The sequence below is a fragment of the Theropithecus gelada genome, chromosome 19 (assembly GCF_003255815.1).
Source record: "Theropithecus gelada isolate Dixy chromosome 19, Tgel_1.0, whole genome shotgun sequence".
Classification (NCBI taxonomy): domain Eukaryota; kingdom Metazoa; phylum Chordata; class Mammalia; order Primates; family Cercopithecidae; genus Theropithecus; species Theropithecus gelada.
Window position 1 is genome coordinate 10,078,074 of NC_037687.1, and position 12,359 is coordinate 10,090,432.

The following is a 12,359-nucleotide window of genomic DNA, read 5'->3' on the forward strand; positions in this document are numbered from 1 at the left end:
CGCCATTCTCCTGCCTCAGCCTCCGGAGTAGCTGGGACTACAGGCGCCCGCCACCTCGCCCGGCTAGTTTTTTGTATTTTTTAGTAGAGACGGGGTTTCACCGTGTTAGCCAGGGTGGTCTCGATCTCCTGACCTCGTGATCCGCCCGTCTCGGCCTCCCAAAGTGCTGGGATTACAAGCTTGAGCCACCGCGCCCGGCCGCTAATTTTTTTTTGCTTTTTTTTTTTTTTTTTTTTGAGGCGGAGTTTCGCTCTCCTTGCCCAGGCTGGAGTGCAATGGTGTTATCTTGGCTCACTGCAACCTCCGCCTCCCAGGTTCAAGCCATTCTCCTGCCTCAGCCTCCTGAGTAGCTGAGATTACAGGCACGTGCCACCATGCCCGGCTAACTTTTGTATTTTTAGTAGAGACAGGGGTTCACCATGTTGGCCAGGATGGTCTCAATCTATTGACCTTGTGATCCACCCGCCTTGGCCTCCCAGAGTGCTGGGATTACAGGTGTGAGCCACCATGCCCGACCATTCCTTTGTTTTCCTTTATAATTTTTTTTTTTTTTTTTTGGAGAGACGGGGTTTCACCATGTTAGCCAGGATGGTCTCAATCTCCTGACCTCGTGATCTGCCTGCCTCAGCCTCCCAAAGTGCTGCGATTACAGGCAGGAGCCACTGTACCCGGCCTGTTATTTTTTTTTTAGAGATGGAGTCCTGCTCTGTTGCCCAGGCTGAAGTGCAGTAGCGTGATCTCGGCTCACTGCAAGCTCTTCCTCACGTCATTCTCTCTCCAGATTCACGCCATTCTCCTGCCTCAGCCTCCCAGAGTAGCTGGGACTACAGGCAGCCGCCATCATGCCTGGCTAATTTTGTTTTTGTATGTTTAGTAGAGAAGGGGTTTCACCCTGTTAGCCAGGATGGTCTCGATCTCCTGATGTTGTGATCCGCTCGCCTCGGCCTCCCAAAGTGCTGCGATTACAGGCGTGAGCCACCACACCTTGCCAGGCCACTGACCTCTACTGGCCCAGCGCAGTGGCTCATGTCTGTAATCCCAGCACTTTGAGAGGCCAAGACAGGTAGATCAACTGTGGTCAGGAGTTTGAGACCACCCTGGCCAACATGGTGAAACCTCATCTCTACTAAAAATACAAAAATTGGCCAGGCGCGGTGGCTCAAGCCTGTAATCCCAGCACTTTGGGAGGCCGAGACGGGCAGATCACGAGGTCAGGAGATCGAGGGCATCCTGGCTAATCCGGTGAAACCCCGTCTCTACTAAAAAATACAAAAAACTAGCTGGGCGAGGTGGCGGGCGCCTGTAGTCCCAGCTACTCGGGAGGCTGAGGCAGGAGAATGGCATAAACCCGGGAGGCAGAGCTTGCAGTGAACTGAGATCTGGCCACTGCACTCCAGCCTGGGTGACAGAGCGAGACTCTATCTCAAAAAAAAGCAAATCTATTTCACATTCCAATCTCTGTCCTAGACTACTGGCTGCTGGATTCCAGAACAGAACTTTACGTAGGCCTTTCATAACCCCTCCCAACATATCTTCCCCTTTAATGATAAAATCAGGATCCCTGATATATTCATTCCAAAAGCAAACCCTGTATATTTTCTTCCAGACAACCCTTCCCAAGTTACTCATGACATAATTATATATTTACCTGTGGGATTATTGTCCCTATTAGGCCGAAATGGGTGTGAAATGACAGAGGCCTTATGTGTTTTGTATATTGCTGCCTGACGAGCAGTAGGTATTCATAAAAAGGCAACACAGATTAGTGGCTAAAATGGACTGGTGAGTCTAGTATTGTCACTCACTTGACCTTAGACCAGGTCTACTTAACCTGGGGTTTAGTTTCCTCATCTATAATACGGAATAACAGTCTCTACTACTCAAGTTGTCAAGAAGATTCAGTCAGTGAATATGTATTAACATAGTTAAAGACATATATATATATATTTTTTTTTCTTTTGAGACAGTCTCGCTCTGCCATCCAGCCTGGAGTACAGTGGTGCCATCTTGGCTCACTGCAACCTCTGCCTCCCAAGTTCAAGTGATTCTTGTGCCTCAGCCTCCCAAGTAGCTGGGATTATATGCATGTGCCACCACACCCCGCTAATTTTTGTGTTTCTTGTAGAGACAAGGTTTCACCATGTTGGCCAGGCTGGTCTCAAACTCCTGTCCTCAAGTGATTCACCTGCCTCGGCCTCCGAAAGTGTTGGGATTACAGGCGTGAGCCACTGCGCCTGGACAAGAAATTTCTATTATTATTTTTCTCTCAACAAATTATCAAACACCTGTTACATCCTGACAGGCAAGGCAACAGATAAGCATGAATAAGAACATGGGTCTCCAGTCTCACTGGGGGACAGATGACAAAGTAGGAAACAAAACAGCCTGGCATCGTGGCTTGTGCCTATAATCCCAGCTACTTGGGAGGCTGAGGTGGGAGGATCACTTGAACCCAGGAGTTCAACGCTGCAGTGACGTATGATTGCATCATGGCACTCCAGCATTGGCGACACAGCAAGGCTGTGTCTCTTGAAAAGACAAAAAAGTGAGAAGTGCTATATATCATATCACACTGATGAGACAGAGTAACTAGGGCATGGGTACTTCAGCTGGGCTGAGGGGAATGGAATTGTTAGGGACATGACATTTACATTGAGGTCTGAAGGATGAGAAAGAGCCAGAATGTTTGCTGGGCAAGCACTTCAGACAGAGGGAACAGCAAATGCAATGGACCCGAGGCAGGAAGGAATGAGCTGGACTGTTTGAGGAACCACAAGAAAGCCAGTGTGGGCTGGGTGTGGTGGCTCACGCCTGTAATCCCAGCATTTCAGGAGGCTGAGCGGGTAGATTGCCTGTCAGGAGTTTGAGACCAGCCTGGCTAACGTGGTGAAACCCTGTCTCTACTAAAAATACAAAACTTAGCCGGGCTTGGTGGTGGGCGCCTGTAATCCCAGCTAGTCTGGCAGGTGGTGCAGGAGAATCGCTTGAACCCGCGACGTGGAGGTTGCAGTGAGCTGAGGTGCAGTAAGCCATTGCACTCCAGCCTGGGCAACAAGAGTGAAACTCCATCTCAAAACAACAACAAAAAGAAAGCCAATGTGGCTAGAATACTGGGAGGAAGGGGGAAGAGAACACAAAATCCTGGGAGTCACCTAGTGATCTCTAATAAATGCTTAATAAATAAGAGCTTGGCAACAGATGAGGCCGTGGTAAGAGGTTTGGATTTTAGTCCATATTTGGTGGGAAAAGTCGTGAAGAGACACACCTGATTTGTTTTTGTTTTTGTTTTGGACAAATGGATAAGGACCTCCTTAACTCCCTGTGCCCAGTTCCTACCTTCCAGGTCCACCCCGTGGCGCTGTGCCAGGTGGAGAACATTGTCTCCGACTCTGCCGCTCACTGGGATCCGCTGGCCTGAGCGGTCTACGAACACCACGTTCACCCTGGGGACAGATGGAGGTGCGAATGCCGAACTGGATGATGGGCTCAGGGCCCGGGTAGAATCTAGGGTTAGGAAGTAGGGATTGAGGCTTGACGCACAGGTGCTGAATAGGGCAAAGCAGAAGGGGGACCGCGAGATGAAGCTACAGGACAAGATGGGGACCAGAGGAATTCCGTGGGATGAGGAATGGGGGACTTGGCCCCCTGCACTCACACGTCCCCGGGCTCCTCGGGGCCGCCTGTCTCCTCCTCTCCCGCCGAGCGCGAGCCTGGAAAACACGGTTGAGTGAGCGGCTGCGCAGAGCCCCGCCCCGCCGGCATCTGACGGGTTAACGCTGCCCGCCCCGGGCGCCTCAGGTACCTGTCGCTTGAAACTTTCTGGTTGTCCCCGGCGCCACCCCCTCCCCCGACCCCGAAGTGCCCCCAGTTCGGTTCCACCAGGTGCCCCTTGCAGTCTGAAGCAGAACCCTGGCACTCACGCCGCCCCGGGTCATGGAGGCAGCCATGACGTGCATCACGTGACCCACCGACTGAGCATGCGCCGCGCCAGGGACGCGAGGTAAGGGCCCGTAATTACTGGAACAGAAGCGCAGATGTTTGCTTAGGGCCTGCGGTGACAACGAGGGAAGAGCAGGGCGGGATCCAGCTCAGGTAAACCCGCGGGGCCATCCCAGACCTCCCACTCAGGCCCACTGTTTGTCCCAAGAACCAGCCAACTCTGATTTCTTTAAAACCATTTACTTACAAACTTTAATTCAGCAAAGGTCCGTGTGGGGAGATTGGGGTGGGGTCCGGGGAATAGTCCCCTTGGAGTGGATGTGGACCCCCAGAGTCAAGGGAGGGAAGCTAGTGGCCCAGTTGGCTGGGGGCAAGGCCCAGGGTCACCTCAGGTCGACAGGTCCTGCTGGTGTGCGGGCCCAGAGCTTATCTTCATGGAGTGCTGGTTTCTGGCACTGGGCTGAAAGGAGGCCAGCTCCAGGGATCTGGCCTGGGGTGGGCAGGCAGAATTCAAGAATTCATCTTCAACAAGGAAGTGACAGCAGAGGCTCTGGGAGATGGGCACAACGTCCGACTCCCACAGACAGACAGCAGGGGATTGGCAGAGAAAGCCCATCTCTGCACCGAGGCCCAGGCAGGAGGGGGTGGTGAGGCTGGTTCGCCAAGATGAAGGCTTTGCCCTTCTACTGTCCCCAGGGTGGAGATCCTGGGTAGGGTGGCCCAATCCCTAGGCCAGAGCTGTTTGGTCCATAGTCAAGCTCCCAGAGCTTGGCATCTGTGGCTCTGGCCAGCAGGGCCTGGGGCCCAGCTTTTAAGGCATCAGAAGGGGAGGGGGCTGCGGCAGGGACCCCGGGCCCCGGGGCTGGGATATTGGCCAGATGGGCAGGCAGGGGCAGGAGACAGCCATGCCTGCAGCAGATGTAGGAAAAAGAGCTGTTTCAAACTGCAAAGTGTGGAATGGTGGCCCGGACAGGCCGGACCTTGAAGGAATCACAGCTGGGGGTTGTCCGCGGTGGTTTTAAAAATAAAAATTAGAAAAGGAAACAGAAGTCAGTTGTCAAAGTTAAAAAAAAGGAGACAGTCTCTGTATCCTCACGGGAGGTCAGGGAAACCTCCAAGGCACTCGAAAGGCCAAAATTACAGGATCAACGAGGCAGGAGGGCTCCGGAGAGACGGGCACATCGGAAGAGGAGATGGGGGAAGGGAGGGAGAGCAGGCCGGGGCCCCTCTCTCTTAAGGCTGCAGGGTTTCGGTGTGGGGAGCAAGCCAGAGGTGCAATGAGGCCTCCAGACTCCCCCACACCCCTTGGGCTCCTGGGGCTCCAGCTGATTGGTCAGTAAAGTCTTTCAGAGATTTTTCTATTACCGAAAGAGAGAAAATTGTTTAAAAAAACACAAAACAAAACACCAGAAAACCCAAAAGCGATTTGGTGCAGGCCCTTGAGTTATCTCTGGCGCCAGCCACTTAGAAAATCCTCTTCCGCTTCAGATAGGAGTCCGCGTAGTGGCCGCCGAGGCCCTGGGAGTGCTGGCCCACATAGCTGCCTTCTGGGCTGGGCTCGGGCGAGGGCAGTAGGTGGGCAAAGCTGCGTTTCTGGCCGCCCAGTGGGGTCTGGAGACAGAGGGCAGGGTGGGGCAGGTCAGGGGCCGCTGGGGGGCCGGGGCTCCCCAGCCCTGCATGTCCCCACCCCCTGCCCGTACCTTCAGCAGGTGGCTATGACCATTAGGCCCTGGCCCGAGGCCCAGGAGCCCTTCTCCGGAGCCCAGTGGGGAAGAGCCGATCGCCTGGAAGAAATGGAGAGGTGGAACAGGTTACTCCCTGGGGGCCAGAGGAAGCACCCCTCCCGCCCCGCGCCCGTGCCCTCCCTGCCCTCCCTGTCCCCGCAGGCGAAGGGTTTCAGGTTTCAGGTTCAAATCTTGCTTCTGCTACTTTCTAGCCATGAGACCTGGGGGCCAATTGCTCCATTTTATTTGAGCCTCGGTTTTCTCATCTGTCAAATAGGGCCAAGTAGCACCCACAGCCTGGGCTGTAGAGGGAGCAAGTGACAGAAAGCCTGGAAGGCTAGCAGTGCTAGGTGCTTGATGCACAGGGTGGATAGAGGACAACAGGCTGTTGCTACTCCACCCTGAGCAAGACCGACCCCTGCCACCACCCCAGCTTTGGCCTGGGTACCGAGGGTCACAGAGCCCCGGTGGCAAGCACCCCCGAATCGTAGCTGTCCCAGGATGCCTGTGTTCAGCCAGAGAGGCTCCTCACCTTGCTGAGGTGGCTCTGCTTGAGGCCAGCCTGCAGGCCGCTGGTGAAGTAGGAAGTGGGCGAGCCTGAATAGAAGTGAGAGAGGGGGCCCCCGCCACTCCCACCGCTGCTCCGTTCACCGAAGCCACTGGGTGGGGGGGACATCTGCGGAAGAAGGGTCGGTGGAGTGAAGCAGACAATTGTAGTACCCAGCCCTGTGTATATGATCCTCCAAAATGATTCTGGGCTTTTTTTTTTTTTTTTTTGAGATGGAGTTTCGCTCTTGTTGCCCAGGCTGCAGTACAATGGCATGATCTCGCTCACTGCAACCTCTGCCTCCCAGGTTCAAGCGATTCTTCTGCCTCAGCCTCCCAAGTAGCTGGGATTACAGGCATGTGCCACCATGCTCAGCTAATTTTTTGTATTTCAGTAGAGATGGGGTTTCTCTATGTTGGTCAGACTGGTCTCAAACTCGTGACCTCAGGTGATCCACCCGCCTCAGCCTCCCAAACTGCTGGGATTATAGGCGTGAGCCACCATGCCCAGCAATTCTGGGTTTTGCAAAGACTAGCTTTGACTAAAGGACTAGGACTGAGGAGAGCTGGAACGTGGGTACCCGCCTCCTCTTCCTCCTCCAGGAACCCGGGGATCATCACTGCACGAAGGGACACAGAGAAACTGTTCCAGCTTATGGACGCCAAATATGTGAGGCCACGTAGCTCACTGAGGCCCGGGTGAGTGCCAGGGACCGCCCACTGCCCCACAGAGTAGCAAGAAGTAATACAATGCCTGGCATGGCATGGTGGCTCATGCCTGGGATCCTAGCACTTTTGGAGGCCAAGGTGGGAGGATTGCTTGGGCCTAGGAGGTCTGGACCAGCCTGGGCAACATAGGGAGACTTCGTCTCCACAAAAAGTACAAAAATTAACCATCATGGTGGTGAGTGCCTATGGTCCCAGCTACTCAGGAGGCTGAGGTAGGAGGATCGCTTGAGCCCAGGAGTTTGAGGCCGCAGTGAGCTATGATGGAGCCACTGCACTCCAGCCTGGGCAACACAGTGAGATCCTGTCTCAAAAAAACCCCACAAAGAACACACAAAATACAAGGTCTGCTATTCTAGGCTACTAAGTCATGGCACAGCCTGTCATATAGTAAAAGCTGATTGCTACACACACCATACCAGGTGGCTCTCACCTTGTGTCGACTGGGTCCGTGAGGCCCAAGGGCTGGTTCCCGTGGGTGGGAGAAGAGCCGCCGTGGTCCCACGTCCTGAATCAAAGTGGGAGAAGCACAATGGGTTGGAGTCTGTCCCAGCCTCACCCCTGGCTGAACTCCGCTGGCAGAGCTGTCATCAGGGAAGACAGCCCCCACCACTCTGGGACCAGGAAGAGGCAAATTTGGGGCTGGATGCAGCTCGGCCCCAGGGATGACTGCTGTGAAGGGGGTGCCCCCCATGGGTCTAAGTGTTTGGAGTTTCCCAGGCAAGCTGGGAATTCCAGGCGTGTGGACTCTTGTAGTTTTCCTGTGTCAGCGTTAATTTCCGTTGTTATTTGTTTGAAATCCAGAGGGGGCGTTAATTTCCGTTGTTATTTGTTTGAAATCCAGAGGGGGCCAAACATCACCCAGGTGACCTATGGGCGGCCAGTTTGCAATTTCTTTTTTTTTTTTTTTTTTTTTTGAGATAGAGTTTTGCTCTTGTTGCCCAGGCTGGAGTGCAATGGCGCAATCTCGGCTCACCGCAACCTCCGCCTCCCGGGTTCAAGCAATTCTCCTGCCTCAGCCTCCCTAGTAGCTGGGATTACAGGCATGTGCCACCACGCCCAGCTAATTTTATATTTTTAGTAGAGACAGGGTTTCTCCATGTTGGTCAGGCTGGTCTTGAACTCCCAACTTCAGGTGATCCGCCCGCCTCGGCCTCCCAAAGTGCTGGGAATACAGGTGTGAGCCACCGCACCTGGCCCAGTTTGTAATTTCTGACCTGCCAAGGAGTTTGGCGTCATAGAAGGACCAAATCTCCAGGAGTACAAACAGGAACCAAAGGTGAGAGAGAGGGACAGAAAAGGTAAGCCCTGTCTCTCAGGAGAGACAGTGTGGCCTAAGTCCTCTTGGGAGAGACAGACAGAATCAGGATGACAGACAGACTGAGACGCAAGATCCTGCAGGTCTTGGGAATGGACAGGCAGGCAGGTGGACCGGGAAGCAGGGGGTGATGTACAGAGAGACAGGAAACTTTAAGGGCATGAGGCTGGGCGTGGTGGCTCTTGCCTGTAATCCCAGCACTTTGGGAAGCTGAGGTGGGCGGCTCACTTGAGGTCAGGAGTTTGAGACCAGCCTGGACAACACAATAAGACTCCGTCTCTACCAAAAATTTAAAAATTAGTTGGGCATGGTGGTGCATGTCTATGGTCCCAGCTCCTCAGGAGGCTGAGGTGTGAGAATCGCTTGAGCCCAGGAGGTTGAGGCTGCAGTGAGCTATGATAGCACCACTGCCCTCCAGCCAAGGCAACATAGGGCGATCGTCTCTTAAAAAAAAAGAAAAAAAAGCAGAGACCATATCCGGCACGTTCCCTGTCGCCTCCCTAGCACATGGCCTGGCATAGTCCATCCTAGAGAAATATCAGTTTGGAGAATGATTTGGCCTCAGGGGACAGAGAGCTGCAGCCAGGCACTCACCGAGGGGTAGTCGAAGCCGTAGCTGTCAGACAGCCCTGGTTCGGGGGGCAGGCGGGCGCTGCTGAGGGGGCTGAGCAGGCGGGACTTGAGCTGGAAGGCTTTGCTGCTGCTGCTGCCACCTCCAGGGGCTGGGGGGTTAGGTGGGGGGCCCTCAGCTGGGTGGCGGCTTCTCCCGGCGCCTCCCCAGGCCCGGGCCTCCTTACCCGCCAGGTTGCTGGCCGGGAGCAGGCTGTGTAGGTTCAGGTAGGGATTCAGGGGAATCCGGTAGTCCTTGGGGGGCTCCCCCAGCAGTGAGACCTGCGGCAGGAGGGCCAGATTCACGAGGGCCCCCAGGAAAGGGGACTCTGTGGAACAGGAGGCTGGTGTGGTGCCGCGCGCAGGGCAGGGCCTTACCCCAGGGGGCGTCGGCAGAGGCCCACTGTCTTTCTGGAGGCCTCTGAGGCCAGAGCCTCGGAGCCCCACAGGGGCGGGGGGAGGAGTGAGCTGGGCCGCTGGGGGACCCAAGCCCAGGGCCTCCCGGTCACCCCCAGCAGGGCCAAGCACGGATGGCAGCAGGGGTGGTGGCTTTCCTCGCCGGGGCGGCAGCTCCGGGGGCAGGCCCCCTCCTAGGGAGGGAAGGAGGATTTCAGGGGCCCAGGCTCAGAGGACCCCTCTCCCCAGGGCCCTCCAGCTCCCACCTGGACCAGGGCCCAGTGGTCAAGAGACAAATCCATGCTGGCCACTGAGCAGAGCTCATGCCTGGGCCCTGGGGGAGACACCCAACTGATGGACCAGGGCACGGGGACCCACAGAGGTTGGGTCACTCGTCCAAGGCCACGTAGCAAGGAAGGAAGCGGAAGTGGCTGGGGGACACCGTGTGGGCGGGGTCTGCGTTACCTGCAGGCAGCTCCCCGAGGAGGGGGTTGGCCGGCTGGGCCCCAGGCTGGAGGGCGCCCAGGGGTGAGTCTCCCAGGATGCCGGGCTTCTAGGGACAGAGCAGACAGTTGCAGATGGCAGCAGGGTGGCCCAGGGAAGCAGACAGGTGTGGCCCAGGGTCTTGGCAGACACACCCTGACTCCAGGGCTCGGCCGGTCCTGGGCAGACAGGCATGGGGTTCCCCAGTGCCTGCCACACTCCAACCCCATCATTCGTCCCATCAGCCATGGTGACCGAGGGTGTCCTGAGCGCCAGGCCCCAGTTCCCTGGCCAGTGATTACAGCACAGTATCAACTGCAGCCACATGGAGTGGGACAGCCATACAGCGTTACAGCCACTTTTAGTCACAGAAGGTCAGACCCACAGGCTCACGTACTCTTGTCAGTTACCACCAGACAGACACACTGACACTACTGACTTAGAATCCAGGGAACCACACCAGACAGGGCGGAGCATGGGTGTACGTCTGTGTGTGTGCGTGTGCGCGCACACACATATATGTCTTTGTTTCTGCGTGCGTGAGTCTGTCTTATGTCTCTCTGTGTGTCTATGTGTGTCTTTGACTTATGTCTGTGTCTGTCTCTGTGTGTGTATATCTGCATCTTTGTATGTGTGAGTCTGTATGTATACCTGTGTTTCTAGGTGTGAGTTGTGTGTGTGCGTGTATGTGCGTGCGCACTGAGGGGATAGACCTGGAGTTTCTTCCCCAGGTGCCTCTTCCACAGGGGAGCTTCCGAGCAGTCTATTCACAAAGTGGTGCCCAGCAGCCGTGCTCCCAGCCCACACCCAGTTTCAGGCTCTAAATGGGCATGTCCAGGTCCCCTGACCCCACTCCAGGCACCAAGTCCAGGGGCCCTCTCCAGAATGGAGGGAAAGATGGCAAACCCTGTCATGAGCGATTGCCAGAGGGGGATGGGGATGTGGGTGGGAAAGGCAGGGGTTGGGGGGAGTCGGCCTCACCCGGGTTCTGGGCCCCCAGGGCACAGCCAGAGGTCCCCCCAACCCACCAATTGCGCCAGCTGTGTTGAAAAGAGCAAGGAGGGGCTGTAGAGCGGTGGGTGAGGGGGACGTGTGTGTTACCTTCTGGCCTTGGGTCTGCAGGGCGAGCTGCAGCAGTGCTGTGGACAGGGCTGGCCCACTAAGCAGCGGCATGGCTGGGGGGGCACCCAGGAGGCCTGCAGGGAGACATAGGAGGATGGGTGGGGGTCCCTGTGTCCTCCCTGCCCCGCCTCATGAAACACAGCCCTGAACCCGTTGAAGGGGCAGGAAACTGATGCTCTAGGGCTGGGGGGTGGGGAGTGGACTTGCACAAAGGAAGGGCCTAGAAGGAGCAGAGGCTAGTCCAGTGAAGTCCACCCCCTCTTGCCAGCACCCCAGCTCACTGCAGGCCGCTGTGTGGCCCTGGTCGCGGCCCCCAGTTGTGGACAACAGCAGCTCCCCCTATGACTCCACACTCCCCCTCAGCCCTACTCCTGGGCTCCTGTCACTGTGGCCAAGATGAGCAGTTTCGGGGAGTGCTAGAGACAGTGCTGCAGCCCGTTCTGCACAGTGGGGGCCCCTGCCCAGCCCCACCTTACCCTGCTTCCCCCCTGCACTGCCGTGGAGCAGGGGGTTGAGCAGCAGCTGGAGGGAGGCAGACGGGCCCAGGTTGTTGAGCAGCTGCAGGATGTTGGGCTCAGGGAGGAGTCCCTTCCCCCGATTGAGGGCCTGCAGGAACAGAGCAGCTCAGAGCGCCGCCGGGGCCCTGATATCCCCATGGGGCTCCCATCCCCACCCCTCCACCCCTGCCCACACAGGCTCACCGTGGCCTGGGCAGCGATGAGAGCGGCCAGCATACTGCGGCCGGGGGGCCCAGGGGCGCAGAAGGAGACTCGCAGGTGGCTGCCCCCCAGGGCCAGACCGTCCGCCTGCTGCTGTGCCTCCTCCGCCATCTCAGCCGTCTCATACTCCAGCACCGCGAAACCCTTCAGCTGCCCATCCTGGCCGCACGCCAGCTGCCGGAGGAAAGCAGGCAGTCATGAGCACCCGGGCAGCAGTGACTGCACCACCCCGGGAAGTGACAACCGTAACCAGACTCTGCTGCCCCATGAGGGTGAATTCCACACCAGGCCTTCACTGCCCTGCGCCTCGTTCCTGCATCAGCTCATCTGATCTTCCCAATGACCCTGGGCGGCTGCATCATACCCATTTATCAGAGAAGGCAACTGAGGCACGGAGAGGTCGGCGCACTCAAGACCACGCAACTGGAGGGAGGGCGGAGCTGGGAGCTGCCTCACCACCAAAGCCAAGGCCACGGACGCAGTGGCTCACACATGTAATACCAGCACTCTGGGAGGCTCAGGCAGGCGGATCACGAGGTCAGGAGATCGAGACCATCCTGGCTAACACAGTGAAACCCCATCTCTACTAAAAATACAAAATTAGCTGGGCGTGGTGGCGCATGCCTGTAATCCTAGCTACTTGGGAGGCCGAGGCACGAGAATCAGTTCAACATGGGAAGCAGAGGTTGCAGCGAGCCGAGATCGCACCATTGCACTCCAGCCTGGGCGACAGAGTAAGACTCCGTTTCAAAAAAAAAAAAAAAAAAAAAAAAAAAA

The 12,359-nt window shown here is 56.4% G+C and overlaps 2 protein-coding genes across 2 annotated transcripts in view; both read right to left on the reverse strand.

Moving 5' to 3' along the window:
- FDX2 (ferredoxin 2) overlaps positions 1 to 4,164 on the reverse strand; it is a 5,627-nt gene extending 1,463 nt beyond the window's left edge. Inside the window, exons 1-3 of the mRNA XM_025368402.1 lie at positions 3,803 to 4,164; positions 3,656 to 3,710; positions 3,337 to 3,443 (exon numbers count right to left, since the gene is read on the reverse strand). Of these exons, the coding sequence (XP_025224187.1) occupies positions 3,337 to 3,443; positions 3,656 to 3,710; positions 3,803 to 3,956 (316 nt within the window). The 5' untranslated portion in view covers positions 3,957 to 4,164. The remainder of the gene's footprint in view (positions 1 to 3,336; positions 3,444 to 3,655; positions 3,711 to 3,802) is intronic.
- RAVER1 (ribonucleoprotein, PTB binding 1) overlaps positions 4,164 to 12,359 on the reverse strand; it is a 19,355-nt gene continuing 11,159 nt past the window's right edge. The window contains exons 4-13 of the mRNA XM_025368392.1: positions 11,565 to 11,756; positions 11,340 to 11,469; positions 10,843 to 10,937; positions 9,724 to 9,811; positions 9,241 to 9,452; positions 8,848 to 9,144; positions 7,369 to 7,443; positions 6,196 to 6,339; positions 5,640 to 5,723; positions 4,164 to 5,550 (exon numbers count right to left, since the gene is read on the reverse strand). Of these exons, the coding sequence (XP_025224177.1) occupies positions 5,404 to 5,550; positions 5,640 to 5,723; positions 6,196 to 6,339; positions 7,369 to 7,443; positions 8,848 to 9,144; positions 9,241 to 9,452; positions 9,724 to 9,811; positions 10,843 to 10,937; positions 11,340 to 11,469; positions 11,565 to 11,756 (1,464 nt within the window). The 3' untranslated portion in view covers positions 4,164 to 5,403. The remainder of the gene's footprint in view (positions 5,551 to 5,639; positions 5,724 to 6,195; positions 6,340 to 7,368; positions 7,444 to 8,847; positions 9,145 to 9,240; positions 9,453 to 9,723; positions 9,812 to 10,842; positions 10,938 to 11,339; positions 11,470 to 11,564; positions 11,757 to 12,359) is intronic.